Below are 15,159 nucleotides of genomic sequence, written 5' to 3' on the forward strand. Positions count from 1 at the left end.
CCAAGAAAAAAGAAGGCCATCAGTAGGGCGGGCTCACGGCTACGGGCGGACGGAAATTCCGATTGCATTAACATGTTTTAGTTACGGGTTAAATCTCTCGAGTCACAAGTTAACTCGGTAAAATATGTTTTATAAAAAATAAGTATAACTTTTATTCGACGGACATTGGAAAGTTTCATCCCACGAAGTTTCATGACTCCTAATGCTGGCTCCCTCTCGGCCAATGGGGAGGCCGGCCGTGATTAACCTCTCAGAGGCCAGGCTGGGGGGTCGGGGGCTCAGGTGACCCTTCCCCCACCTGGGCCCTGAGCTCGGCCAGGTGATATAAATAAACGCCCAGTCGTGGCCTAGCAACAGACGCCCCCGATCACACCCCGAGGCGCTCCAGCGCCTACCTGCGGAAGAAGGACCCTCAGGCGCCTCCTGGCCCCTTCCGGGCACTGCGCTCCCACAGAGGCGCTCAGGTGCCCCCCGCCGCCTGCCACGGACCTCCCCCGGGGAGGAAGGATGCCCGCGAACCCCGAGCCCACCGTGCTGTGCCTGGCGCACCTGCAGACCATCAAGGACTACCTGATGCAGGACGACCTGAGGCCCGTGTGGGTCATGCCGGCGGTGCAGTGGGACATGCTGCAGGACCTGCTGGACATCCTGCAGGAAGACCTGGACAGGCCCGGTGAGTGCCCCGACACCAAAAGGGAGGGGGTGGGGGTACAACGCCTCCCCGTGCGCGCAAAACTCGGCTCCACGGGGGTTTATCAAGAGGGCATCCCGCCCCCTGCCATTCGCATTCCCGCTTCTATGGCGCCAACTTTAAACCGGGTGGTAATCTGCTTTGCGTGACACCGCTTTCATTTTGCGTGACATGTCTTCTGCTAGCGCTGACGATCTCCCTCTGCTTCTCTCTAGGTGAAGGCAGGCGACCGCTGGTGGCAGCTGCTCTAGGCCCTCGGACCCCTGACCCCGGCATTCGAGGACCCGGTGACCTGAAAGTGGGCCACAGCCGTCCGGACGCGGACGCTCACCGCCGCAGCCCGCGTGCGAGCCCTCACCTGCCACCCCCCTCCACGTGCGAAGCGGCCAGGGCCCAGGCTGCCAGCCCCCACTGCAACACGCCCCGTGCCAGCCCTCACCTGGGCCCCCCCTCCACGTGCGAGGCGGTCAGGGCCCAGGCTGCCAGCCCCCACTGCAGCACGCCCCGTGCGAGCCCTCACCTGGGCCCCCCCTCCACGTGCGATGCAGCCAGGGCCCAGGCTGCCAGCCCCCAATGCAGCACGCCCCGTGCCAGTCCTCGCCCAGCCACGCCCCGTGCCAGCCCTCGCCCCTCTAGTGGCCATGTGGACCCCCATCCTGGCACTCGTTACGCGGGCACTCATCCTGGCCGCCCAGAGGCCAGCCCTCGGCTTAGAGGCCCCCCAGTGCCCAGCACAGGTGCCCAGGACAGCGCCCTGGACGACCTTCTGACCATCATCGAGCGGGAGATGCCGAGCCCAGGTAAGGGCATTGCTGCCAGCCAACGTGTTCACTAGCATCGCGTATCGCACAACTCTGCCCCCGGGCAGCAGGGTGCCAGGAATCCACCAGAGCTACTCCTGGCCCATCCAATTGCCAGGGGTAATAGCAGGGCCTTAACTTACTATAGAAAGACACCAGTCAGGCTAGTTGGTTGGGGTACATGTGTAATATTGTGGCTGTCCTTTCTATAGCGCCTTTTACCATTATTAATAGTCTCAATGTGCCGGTTGTGGCAGCGCCCTCAGGGGACCGAAGTCCAGAGTGCATATGAAGCAGCCCCAACGGTCGGGCACGTGGATGGGTGCTGAGAGGAGTCAGGCGATGGTGTGGGTGCTGGACACTCGCTACGTGTGCAGCGTCCGCGAATGTGTGATAGGTCTTCGCTGCATACTGATGTCAGCGGTGTCGAGGCGTAGTCTGGTGTAAGTAGACCGAGAATTATGTGGCCAGCGAGACCGAGTTTGTCATAGTTGTTGCTATATTCTGATGTGTGCGGATAGCCGTGCCAGCTGCCAGTGCCCACCGGAGTGGTGCGTTATACTTTACGCACCTGGCACGGCGGGTGCAGATTTGTTGTATGTGCGTCCAATCAGGTAGTGGCTCCCTCTGTCAGTTTTATTATTATTATTTTTTATTGAACTTGTCCTCTAGTCCTTGGAATTCTTAATTAGACCACAGAAGCCCTCTGCAAAATTTTTCCCGTCTCACAAAACTTTTGGGCACAAGGCCCATACATTCAGGGGTGAACTGTTAAAAAGTAGTGTTGTATCTGTGTGGACTTGAAGTGCTGCATACTAATTCTTACCTTCCTTTGCAGGGGGTTGTTATGCATTTTGCCCTACTCCGGTGATTGTATATATGTATAACATTACATGCTCGTAGTCATTTTTCATAGTATTAAATGGACATCAACAAAGATGTCCAATAAGCTGCTTTTCGGGCTGCCCACCACAATATTTCAATGTATCACCCACCACTCTTCTTAACATGAAGCATGGTTGAGCGCTTCTGAGCGCGAACCACTGCAGCATCAGCATGCCGCACAGCACACGCTGCACAGCACCATAGGATGCAGCATTTCCGAGCAGCACGCTGCCCACCACATGACACAATAGCGTCAGCATGTCACCAACCACACGTCACACAGCACAACAGCATGCAGCATAACCCGAGCAGCACTCCAGCACACCACCCACCACAGTGTTGACGTAGGTTGGAGGAGGCGAGGGACCTCCACTTATGGACTTTGGAGGCGTGACTCCTGCATGGAATGCTGCCAGCCATGGATCGCGCCAAGGGGTTGAGTGTCCCTTTCAGGGTGCTCACTGCCATGGAGTCAGAGTCTGGACAGCTATTGCCCGTTGGGGCAGAGGGGAGCGCACCTGTACCGGGGCTCTTTAGACAGAGGGGAGTTCTCCTTTCTTAGGGGTGGGCGCCCTTCCAGGCAAAGCTCCATGAGAGCCAGCTGGCTGCCACCAGGAGACAGGGGTGTGTTGGGGCGTTGGCCGCTGGAGGCCAAGGCAGACATTACATTACAACCTCTCGGGTGGAGAAAGTGAGGTGGGGGGAACAGGACGGAGCCCACTAAGTAGATTAGTCCAGAGTAGAGGGCCCTTACCTCTGGCTGGAGTCCCAGCGCCCGCGCCATTGCACACAGAGCCAGTACGGCCAAGTGATGGGCTTAGTGACAGGCTGTAGGATAAGCAACCCAGCCCTGCAGGCAGACGCAAGCAGCCAGCAGAAGTGTGCCACAGGCTGGCCTTCTCTCCCTCCTACCCAGGCTGCACCCGGCCTGGCATGCAGTGCAGCCGTTTCCACCACGGTGGTGGCTGGGGAGGCTTGCGCCCCAGGGCCTCGGGTGCCACTTGGCAGGAGGAGTCTGCAAGATTCACAGAGGCGTTTTATAGGGCACAGCCCCATGATGTGTGCCTCTGCCGATGCGCTCGTGCACTGTGGCGGGCGTGTACACATTTCCAATGGAAAACTAGATGACTACCAAATAATACATCACAGTGTCGAAAATGGACTGGCACAGTGTCGAATGTAGCACGGTTTAAAAAGCAGGTATTGACAACGCCAATAGTTTGGCCTTTGTGTAGGTTTATCGTTAGGCACATGCCAGTCACCGCTTTAATGGAACTTCCCGGGCATAAGGTGCCTACAGCTGGCAAATGGTGCGAGCCCACTGCCATTTGCCTGGCACCTTTCCCTCCCGCTAGCCGGCATATGTGTCCATGTGATCGGCAACATGTTGGAACTTTTGGTATGAGGGTCTTTGATGGCATGTTGGTGCCCACTCACTTGTTTCTGCTGCTGCCTCGCAGGCCAGTTCACTATCACTCAAGAGCCTCTTTCAATGTTTTAAAAACTGTTTATTTGGTAATTGAGTGATGAAAGCAGTGGAGTGTTGTACGTTGGTGGTGCTGGCACACAAACATTGAATGACTGGTTAAAGGGGGAAGGGACACAGTCCTTCCAACATAGTATATATGAACCCCATTCAGTGTATCGGGGAATAGCAGGGCCGGACAGGCCTGCCTGGGAAGCAACACAGGCTGGGGCAATAATATGGGTACACAGAGATGGGGGGGCTTCTAGGGGTGCACGTGGAACAGCATGAAGAGAGTGCATACACAGGGGTACAGTGAGAGCGGAAAAGGCCACCCCCCGTTTCTGATTAATTTGTTGGGGGGTGCCCAGTTACAATGTGCAGGTTGGGAACAGCTAACATTGGAGTTGGGCAGTTGGGGGTAGAAGAGGAGTATGGACTGTAGAGGGGGGTTATCAGGAGGGGTACTCGGATGGACAGTTATTTCAGTACACGAAACCCCTCTCCCAGGACTTGGTATTTAATGTAATAGTTGAAATGCACTGTGTGTCTGCAGATTGGTTTTGCGTTCTGTTTGCTAATCACGTTTTGCCTTGGCTCTTGTCTTCTTCTGCTCCACAGTTGGGGGGAACTCTGAAAGACCCCCTACCCCATTGCCTGCAGCCCCGGCAATGCTGGACTCTGAGCACCCCCCTTTTGGCCCGTACAGGGGCACTTTCCAGAAGCCCTTTCCCTTCAACAGCAGCGGGGAACCTGTGCATCGCCCACCAGGCCAGGCCTTGAAGAGAGCGATGCCCCCGCAGCAGCCCCTGGACTGGACTCCGAGTCAGGTAAATAAATGGAAGTGCCCCCCCTCCCAGCGCTTGCATGTGGATCCCATTCCTGGGCATTGCTCAAAGCAAGTTTACTACCTTTTTGCTTACATCATCTATGTTCCTTTTGCAAACGGATCTGGTGTGTGTGTGTGTCCAGATGAAAAGCTCATGTTGCCATGGGTGCCAGTCCACAGAGGGCCTTGAGTAAGGTGGCACACCCAGGGCCATCTTAACCACTTTGGGGGCCCGGGGCACGGACACCTCTGGGGCCTCCCTCCAACAGACCAAAGGAATTAAGGGATATAGAATATCTAGTGCGCCCCACCCTGCCTCACGATAACAGCCCATAGCTTGATATGCTGCCTCGCAGAGATGGTAAACTTCCTTTCAGATACTTTACACTCTTCATTCATGCTGTAATCAGACTGATAAACAAGTAGCATTTCAAGGGAAACATTAGCAGTCTACAAAGAGGGTACTTGTGTTGAAGCATAGCTACAGCAAACATGTCATCAATAGCAGCCACGTGGAAGGTATAATGGACATAGTATAACTGCAGGACACAGAATTTATGACAAAGGTACACATAATCCAGAATAGTCTGAGATTAGCTGCCTCCGAGACAGCAAAAATGCTCAAGCATGGATACAGGCGACCAATGGGAAGCAAGGATAAAACTACACATACCATAGCATAGAGAGTGGATGACGATTTGAAGATACCAGGAAGCTGTCTGTATCCAGACAGACTGAGATTAGAAGTGGGACATGGTTTTCAAGCAGTGTTGCCATTCGAGAGCAAAGAAACAGGTGGCTGTGGTGTGCAATATATCAATGTTCACTATCATTATAGAGCAAGCAACACTATATATAGTCAGTGAAACCATGAATGAGTCTTTTTTAAAGATGGTACCCTGAGAACGAAATCACTCTGAAGGGCTGACAATTTTGAAAGGTTTAGGGACTTGCAATTTTGACAGGTGAGGAAATACAATATTAAATGGGATACCCAGGATCACTCATTAAGAGGAGAAGCTGGGATTCGTACCCACTCTGCAATTTTTGCTCTTTAACAATTTCTTTTCTAGTTTTTACCGTGATAAAATAATCCCATTTTACAGAACTGACTTGAAAAATATGAAAATCACATAACCCAATATAAACATTTAAAAAAAAACGTTATTGAAAAATATTAAGCAAACTGGGAATGATTCTAGCTTCATTGTCTCCATCAAGGAAAGTATATAAATGCCAGCATACTAATGGATGTGACCTTAAAAGATTTCAGATAGGTTTCTCTTTTGAAGTTTAAAGCTTTCAACACACCCCAAATACAGGCTTGCACATTTAAAAACATTCAGAAAAACCTTTGAATTATACAAAAAAGCAACCCATTTTTTGTCACATAAGCAGATCTTAAAATAGGCTTGTAAGAAGTCTGCAATATCTGGTCTGCTCTCTTCTGTCTAGAACTCCTTCCTTTCAAATGGCCTATATGATAAGACTGATCAGGTAATTCGCCAAAAATGCCACTGTGAGAAGAAAACCTTTTCATAGAAGGCATTACAGTACTGGTAGTGATATAAGATTTGTCCAGGATCACTGTATTGTCTGCTGGCAAAGCCAGGATCCAAGCATGAACGCTTTGGTTCCACAGTCTGGAATTTGGATACATAAACACCTCTAACACTTTATTGTCATAATTGGAGGTGCCTGTATAGGTTTTACATCTCCTCATCTAAACAAACCAATTTCTAGACCTCCACCATACTGATGCTATGTTAGTTTCTATGGCAACCACTATCTGGTGCAGGTACATTGGTGATAACACCTGTAGTGCTATAAAAGAAAGTACATATACATGCAGGTTTAACAACTTCATACATTTGAAACGATGAGTCGGCCTTGCTGCTATCCTCTGAACCACCGGGGCACTCAAATGTATCAATATGCATTGCAACTTTGGCTATTGCACATGATCAATATAATCCCCACAGAAAGGTGAGAATGCTGCAGGTGTTTTGGCACACAAACTATGTATAGCACAGTGAACCTAGCATTACAACAGACAGAAAATGGGTTTAGCCTTAGTAGCACACCTTAGAAAATCCTGATGCCTGATGTGTGATACTTAATTTTGTTGACTTGGGGAATGTGACGTTTTTTAGTTTTTAATAAGGCTCATTCTTGGTTGGCCCGGGGCAAGTGCCCCTTTTGCCCGCCCATCAAAACGTCTCTGGGCACCACTTGATCATTGTTTGTAGTGCCAACGAGGGCAGGCTGGCGGCTCATGGTTCCTGCCTTGATGATGGCACCTGGTCACGAAACGCTTGACAATCCTCATTGATTTTAAGTTTACTTTGAATATTCACACAGACATTAGCAAATAAGCAGACATGCATGGCTGTTCTGCATAATATACTCACATGTTGTATTGACATTTTGCATCAAATGAAATGTGCTTCAAAACTTAGATTATGCAAAATTAAATCGAGATGAGTAAATAATTGCAACTAAATTGAACAATATTTACCATCTAAAATATATCTGGCTTTAGAATTTCTGCTCCAAAATCACCCCCCATTGAAATTCAGAATGTATTTCTTGGGATCAAGCTTAGGAGTGATTTGAAGTTAAGAACAATTTATTGGGGAGTGTGAATGCAATATTAAGTTAGATTACTTGATGAAATATTCTCATAAAAGTTTTTGTATGAGATGGTTTCTATTCAGAGCACATGAAAAAAAATTGAAATTGGGTTGGAAAAGTTGAAGAGAAACGAAAAGGATATTTGAAACATCTTGATTTTAAGAGCAAGTGAAAACTGAATCGATGTGCGTAATGATCAGTATACTGGATTTCCCTAACAAAGCCCTCCCCAATGTTTTGATCACGGGGGAAACTATTCTATTGATGGGCATTTACTTGGGCTGCTCAATAGCATCTGCTGGTTTAATCCTTTTGCCAAATCTGCAAAACCAACTGCAGCAGGAAATGACACTTTCCGAAACAAACCCAGGGAATGAAGTCTTTGTTTTCGCTGGAGAAAAAAAAGGGTTCCCATATCGGGGTTCATTTGCTAAGGGATTTATTATTTGAATACATAATGGAGCAAAGATTCATTTACATTTGTAGTTGTTGAATAAAATCTTATGGGTAGAATCAATCAGTGGGTTTGACTTCCGAGGATCCCGGAGGCTGGCATCTACTATTCTGGATAGGAAGTCGCTGGACTCCAGGTCCTCTGGTTCTCCTCCTCGGGCCCTTGGATCCAGCTCCCAGGCTCTAATCCCTTTCTGGGTCAATTTGAAAAATTTAAAATCCTTCTGTGCCCAGCGGCTTAGACCCTTGTCCCCAAATTTAAAAACAACACTGTTTTCCCGAATCATATGGGTGAAAATCTTCCAATCTTTTCATCCCCATGGACCGTGACTTTAAGTACTAGGCTTGTTCAACCTACGTTAGTTTTCATTTGAAGCTTTCTGTGATTGTTTTCTGTCAGAAATACACACCCAGAAAAAACTTCCTCAAACTTTAAGTTGGTCAATGGACTCCAAGTAACACAAGAGGACATTTCTACCCTCAATCTGCTGTACACATTTAGGAAACCTATGTTAAACTGTGTTAAGATATCAATTTTAGATATAACTTTTTGTGTAAATATGTAAGAACAAGCACAATTGCACGTCTGCCATGAGATCTGTCTGCGTCTAACGATGCTCCTTTAATTTCCATCACTTCAAGCAAAGTAGTTGTTTCAATATATCTAATTTATGCAAATGTATTTCTGAATATAGTTTTAATATGTATTTGATCAGTTTTGAGATCCGCCAAATATTAAAACTGTATTCAATAACTTGGTGGCATAACTAATCTTTTATGGGGAGATCTGTAACTCAATGCAACATTAAAAATTGACTTTTTAAGGCACACTTTGGCAACACCTCTTACCACGAAAATGAACTAACGATTCATCATTCACCAGCCATCTGGTTTTGCTGAAGAATAAAGCTTTAACAAGTTGCACCTACAATGATAAGTGCCTTGATGGAAGAGCTTAATTTCTGTATTACCGATAGGACATTTCTTTCAGTGTCATTGTCAATGGCTTATGTCAATTGTCCGAATAGTCGAAACATTTCCCTAAAAACCCTGATACTGTACATTATAGACCTCCACAAAGCTATGCAAGCTAAAGACTGTTCAATTACTTTGTCAGAAATAAGAGACTCCATTACAGGGGTTTGAAGGTGCCAGGATCCACAACATTGCTGTATGTATTCAAATGTGGAAAGCCTTGGAAGAACTTGCCAACCATTGGTAGTATTTACTTTCACCTCCGCGCAACATGGGTATCCACTCTTTAAGGTCTGCCGGTGCAGTCTTTCAATTGAGTGGTGCACGCAATGCTTTCAAATGATGGGGGTCTCCTAGTGGGACAATGCACGTATATTTATAGGCAGAAACCTGACAATTGGACCATCAAAACCAACAGTGTTTAGACTTAAACAGGAAATCTATTTATGTGTTGTCCCTTGCAAGAAAACCCCTTACAATTGCGTGGGCGTGTGTAGATAACCCAAAACTCCTGCTGCTTGTTGGATCTGTATAAATGGCAGCCACCAACTAATATCTTCTAATTCATACACACAGCCCTGCAGTGTACCTGGCCTCAACTGCATGAATTACGTAATATTCGTGTTTTCGTTTAAATTAGTTGTGAGCATTTTAGTTTGGGGTCGGGTTGTATGTCATGTGAAATTTGGCAATGTATGGTAAATGTCATAGGTTTTTTTCTAGAATACTTTATGTTCGGTATTTCCTGTGTTTTTCTTTTTTTCTTTCACTGCCGGCATTTTGATAATTCTTGTAAGTTTTATATTTTGTATATAAGCCCCAGAGAGACGCACCACAGTGAGTCGGGTTGGTCCGTATGCGGGCACTAACCGGTATGGCTCCCGCGTGCCTCCTGTCTGGATTTTATGAGGAATATCACCCCCTTCTCTCCATCTCCTGTGGGTGATACTTCAGCTAAGGAATTGGAAAAGGCCCTCTTTCACTTTCTACATAGATCTTTAGATATGATATGGGCTCATGTTAGAGTTTCGTCACTGTTGGAAGCATGTTTGTGATCCAAGCTTGTTCCATTTGAAAGGGTGCAAACCTGGCAACAACCACTCGGGAGGTCAGTCCAGTTGCTAGAAATGTTAACGCTCTTAGATGGAGGCAATACCGGCTATCATAAAGTCTCTTGGCCCTTGTTGACCACTTTGTGCCGTGGGGTCTGCTGACACCGGTTTGCAGGTCTTTAACGGCTGTTAGACTGCAGGAGTGTCCTTCAAGGCTATATAAATCTGCAAGCTCTCTGCCAAGTAAAGAGAAATTGACGTGGTTATAGTTACATTTGCTGAGCATGGAAACATTGTTGCTGTAGTACCTATTTACATTTGCTGAGCATGGAAACATTGTTGCTGTAGTACCTATTTACATTTGCTGAGCATGGAAACATTGTTGCTGTAGTACCTATTTACGTTTGCTGAGCATGGAAACATTGTTGCTGTAGTACCATTCGTCCATACTAACCTTGCATTCTTTTTGAACAGTTACCTAGCTGGCTTCAAGAAAACAGACCCAAAGAAAGCAAAGAGCAGAGCGGGTGGACCACTGTGGAAGCGCGGGGCACGATGCCTCCGGTAAGACTATTTTACTTTCTCTGAAACAGGCTTCCACCAATGGGCGGGCCCTTTGAATGAAAAATGTGCCTGCGCCGAATCTCTTCCTTGAGTACACTGTAGGGAACTGTTTAGCTCTTGCATGGTGAATTGGAAGTAGTTAATGATAGGTTTGAATTATTATTGTTTGAGAACTAATCAGAATGTTTACAAATTGCCATGATGTGTTATTGTAACAAACCACAGGAGAATTGACCGGTGCTGTCTCTTTTCTTGCTAGAATGGACCATATCAGCAGTCGGTGGTCCGAGGCAACCCCCGGGGTCACTGGAACCACAGGCCTTACCTCGTGTGTAAACCTACACCGCAGTATCTGCTACACAGGTCACAGTCTTCCGGAATCGGCACAGCGGGCCAAGGAACGGACAAGCTTCTTGTGCACAGATCTTACCCCGCCACCTACCCAATGGGGCAGAATTTGACGTAATAGAAGAGCGCGTGGGGGCGGTTGGCTACATATGTGACCCACCATCAATCGTGTTATGAAGGAAATGGCTACCAAGAAAGATTGGTCTGAAGAACTCAAAATTGTTTACAATGTAATTAGCAACACTTATTTTTCCTGCCGGGGTTTTAGACTGTGCTTCCACACTTTGAGAGAGTTGGATTTTCTCTACACAAATTATGTTTTAATAATTCAATCACTTGTCTCTCAAGGCCAGGCAGTAGCATTTTGTACACTAATGAGCTGTGCATGGTATTCACAGGTGGGTGTTTTGCAAACGCATATTTACGTACGTTTGCAGCACTGCACATTTAATTAATCAGTGCTTGTGCACGTGCATTACCCTATTGAGCATGCATTTTGACAGCTGCTGATGTCAATAACACGGCGTGGCGTAAAAGACGACTGGTGCGTGGTTTGGAGTGGAACACAAACACCGCTGATCGTGTCATGTCGTCTTTGAAAAGATCCATTAATCCCCCCTTGACCTTCATACCGCACAGCGTGCCACCCACCTCACAATGACCAGCACAAAATAAGGTGCAAACATGTCTGTGATTGTTCTACATGTTTTGCCAGTTGCAGTCACTGACTGTTTGTTTCAGTAAAATTGTATTCGTTTTTGAAATTGGCAAAAGTACATTGGCAGATATCCGTTATATGGCAGATGAGACATAGGAAAGGGAGATAAGACAGGACCAGGATTCTGGGCAACCCCTTGGACTCACTGATGTTTCACGGCGGACAGTGGCTGCTGAAAAGGGCCACATGCATCACACCGCCTGTGCACGCGCTTTCGTTCTGGGGTTAATTCACCTCAAAACCTTTAAAAGGCTGTTTTCTTGCTTACAAAGTGTGTAGGAAGAGTGAGGTACATCCCGCAGGCAGTGTTTATTATAACCAAAATAAATTATACTGGTCACTACATTTAATGTAAAAACACACTTTTGTATATCTACTCACAGCTTTTGGAAATGCTTTATAAAATATGTTGAATGTATTTTGTTTAACCTGCACGGCTGCACTTTATGGTTATAAATAAAGTTATTTAAAAACAACAGTGTCCCTGGTTAATCATGACCGCAATGAAAAGGTCTCGTGACCGCCACCACTGGGGTACTGGCCAGTCTGGGAGTTAGTTGCCCTGGGTTTTGCAGAATTTTACTGTGTCCCGGTACCTCGACCCACAACATGCCTCCACTCTTCCATCTCCCAAATCTCTGTGCACTGACATGGCTGGCCTGGGTTGGATTCAAACACCATGCACTTGCAGAGTGGGACCTCAAGTGCAGAGTAGAACTGACCACTGCAGAGTGGGATCACACATGCATAGCGTGGCTCATAACTAGAGTGTGGGGCCGCCACTGAATAGAATGATGACCACTTCGGAGAGGGACCACAACAACAGAAAGGCACCGCCACGGCATAGAGATCGGGGGCCACTGCAGAGTGGAACCACAAGTCTAGATTGGAGCTGCCTTTTCAGAAAATGCCCAACACTGCAGAGAGGGACCACTAGTGCGTATTGCGATGACCACCTCAGAATGGGACCACAACTAAGGAGAGGGACCACCACTTCCTAGAGTGCTGGCCACTGCAGAGTGGGACCACCAATGCCGAGTGGGATCACAGCTATAGGAAGGGACCACCACTGCACAGAGTGATGGCCACTGCAGAGTGGGACCACCAATGCCGAGTGGGATCACAGCTATAGGAAGGGACCACCACTGCACAGAGCGATGGCCACTGCAGAGTGGGACCACCAATGCCGAGTGAGATCACAGCTATAGGAAGGGACCACCACTGCACAGAGCGATGGCCACTGCAGAGTGGGACCACCAATGCCGAGTGGGATCACAGCTATAGGAAGGGACCACCACTGCACAGAGCGATGGCCACTGCAGAGTGGGACCACCAATGCCGAGTGGGATCACAGCTATAGGAAGGGACCACCACTGCACAGAGCGATGGCCACTGCAGAGTGGGACCACCAATGCCGAGTGGGATCACAGCTATAGGAAGGGACCACCACTGCACAGAGCAATGGCCACTGCAGAGTGGGACCACCAATGCCGAGTGGGATCACAGCTATAGGAAGGGACCACCACTGCACAGAGCAATGGCCACTGCAGAGTGGGACCACCAATGCCAAGTGGGATCACAGCTATAGGAAGGGACCACCACTGCACGGAAGGGACCACCACTGCACAGAGCAATGGCCACTGCAGAAGAGTGGGACCACCACTGCACAGAGCGATGGCCACTGCAGAGTGGGACCACCAATGCCGAGTGGGATCACAGCTATAGGAAGGGACCACCACTGCACAGAGCAATGGCCACTGCAGAGTGGGACCACCAATGCCGAGTGGGATCACAGCTATAGGAAGGGACCACCACTGCACAGAGCAATGGCCACTGCAGAGTGGGACCACCAATGCCGAGTGGGATCACAGCTATAGGAAGGGACCACCACTGCACAGAGCAATGGCCACTGCAGAGTGGGACCACCAATGTCGAGTGGGATCACAGCTATAGGAAGGGACCACCACTGCACAGAGCAATGGCCACTGCAGAAGAGTGGGACCACCACTGCACAGAGCGATGGCCACTGCAGAGTGGGACCACCAATGCCGAGTGGGATCACAGCTATAGGAAGGGACCACCACTGCACAGAGCGATGGCCACTGCAGAGTGGGACCACCAATGCCGAGTGGGATCACAGCTATAGGAAGGGACCACCACTGCACAGAGCAATGGCCACTGCAGAGTGGGACCACCAATGCCGAGTGGGATCACAGCTATAGGAAGGGACCACCACTGCGCAGAGCGATGGCCACTGCAGAGTGGGATCAGAGCTATAGGAAGGGACCACCACTGCACAGAGCGATGGCCACTGCAGAGTGGGACCACCAATGCCGAGTGGGATCACAGCTATAGGAAGGGACCACCACTGCACAGAGCGATGGCCACTGCAGAGTGGGACCACCAATGCCGAGTGGGATCACAGCTATAGGAAGGGACCACCACTGCACAGAGCGATGGCCACTGCAGAGTGGGACCACCAATGCCGAGTGGGATCACAGCTATAGGAAGGGACCACCACTGCACAGAGCGATGGCCACTGCAGAGTGGGACCACCAATGCCGAGTGGGATCACAGCTATAGGGAGGGACCACCACTGCACAGAGCGATGGCCACTGCAGAGTGGGACCACCAATGCCGAGTGGGATCACAGCTATAGGAAGGGACCACCACTGCACAGAGCGATTGCAACTGCAGAGAGCGTGTTGATGCCATTGTAGAATATGCCCACCGCTGTGCAATGATACTGTGATTGTAGCCAGGAGGTAGTACTTATCATTCCACTTGCATACTAAGTCACAGGCTCCATAGAAACAAGAAGCCATGAATTCCACAAGCACTCTGTGTTGTCATGGTCTGACCACATTTCTACCACCTATCAAGCGTCACTCTGACATACCCTCTGACATTTGGTGTAGACTTGCAAATCAATGCCACCTATTCAATAACCCCATCATCTGTACCTGCTGCGCCAGATAAGCACCCAACCTCAATGAGGGCCCAATTAGGCAAATGTGAAATCTGAAAGCTGGATCAAGCCTACAGAGGGGGAATGTGTATAGGACATGGGATTGCCTTAATATGATGTACTTGTGGCTTTCCACAAGCAGAGACGGAGCCTGTCTACTGTCTCGCCCTCTGAAGGCCTGGGACTTTAACTTCCATTAGACCTTGCTTACAGGACTCTGGCAATATTCCAAAAGTCATTCAAAAGGAGAGCAATCTATTCCTTATACTTTTTGTTGCTATCAATTATTCTTCCTCTCCATCGGTGAGTGAGTGAATCTGTTCATCTAGTGAGTGTGTGTTAAATCTTTTATAGACCCAAAACCCTACCTTGAGGTATCATTTCACCAATATAATTGGCCAATGTATGTGTTGTGTCTGGCTTAGCCTGGTAGTGGGAATGCAGAAGGAATGTTGTGATGTCATGTGGAGTGTTTGTGTCTGAGTGTCGGAATGCTTGAGGGAAGGTTCTATGTTGGGCAGGTAGTCAGCCTGAAGCCTGGGTGATGGGCTGCCAGTGTTTCTGTCCTATGAATGTAACTGCTTGTGAAGGTGTCCTGAGAAGCTGTAATACACTTAGCATGTTAACCTAAGAAGGCTGGGAGCTGCTTCGTAACATTGGTGACGAGTCGGTCTTAAATAAGTGCAAGAAAAAGTAGGAAGCTGAAGAAACCTGTTGCGGGGTGTGCAGCAAAGGAAAGGACAAGAAGAAGGACAACACTGCCCCCAATACAAGTAA

At 48.5% G+C, this 15,159-nt stretch overlaps 1 protein-coding gene across 1 annotated transcript; it reads left to right on the forward strand.

Moving 5' to 3' along the window:
- The first annotated feature begins 289 nt into the window (after positions 1–289).
- Positions 290–11,890, forward strand: LOC138580091 (uncharacterized). The gene is made up of 5 exons (XM_069650366.1): positions 290–673; positions 907–1,491; positions 4,463–4,671; positions 10,259–10,348; positions 10,608–11,890. Exons 1-5 carry the CDS (start codon positions 508–510, stop codon positions 10,812–10,814), a joined length of 1,257 nt encoding a protein of 418 aa, XP_069506467.1. The 5' UTR covers positions 290–507; the 3' UTR covers positions 10,815–11,890.
- The last annotated feature ends 3,269 nt before the right edge of the window (positions 11,891–15,159 follow it).

Source organism: Ambystoma mexicanum, chromosome 3p, assembly GCF_040938575.1.
Source record: "Ambystoma mexicanum isolate Mex_15411 chromosome 3p, UKY_AmexF1_1, whole genome shotgun sequence".
NCBI lineage: Eukaryota > Metazoa > Chordata > Amphibia > Caudata > Ambystomatidae > Ambystoma > Ambystoma mexicanum.

What these genes read in the sequence shown, in the direction of transcription:
- LOC138580091 (XM_069650366.1), top strand. Translation starts at nt 508, where the DNA reads ATGCCCGCGAACCCCGAGCCCACCGTGCTGTGCCTGGCGCACCTGCAG. An exon ending in GGAAGACCTGGACAGGCCCG is followed by an intron (nt 674 to 906) that starts GTGAGTGCCCCG and finishes GCTTCTCTCTAG; the next exon opens with GTGAAGGCAGGCGACCGCTG. An exon ending in CGCGGGGCACGATGCCTCCG is followed by an intron (nt 10,349 to 10,607) that starts GTAAGACTATTT and finishes TTTTCTTGCTAG; the next exon opens with AATGGACCATATCAGCAGTC.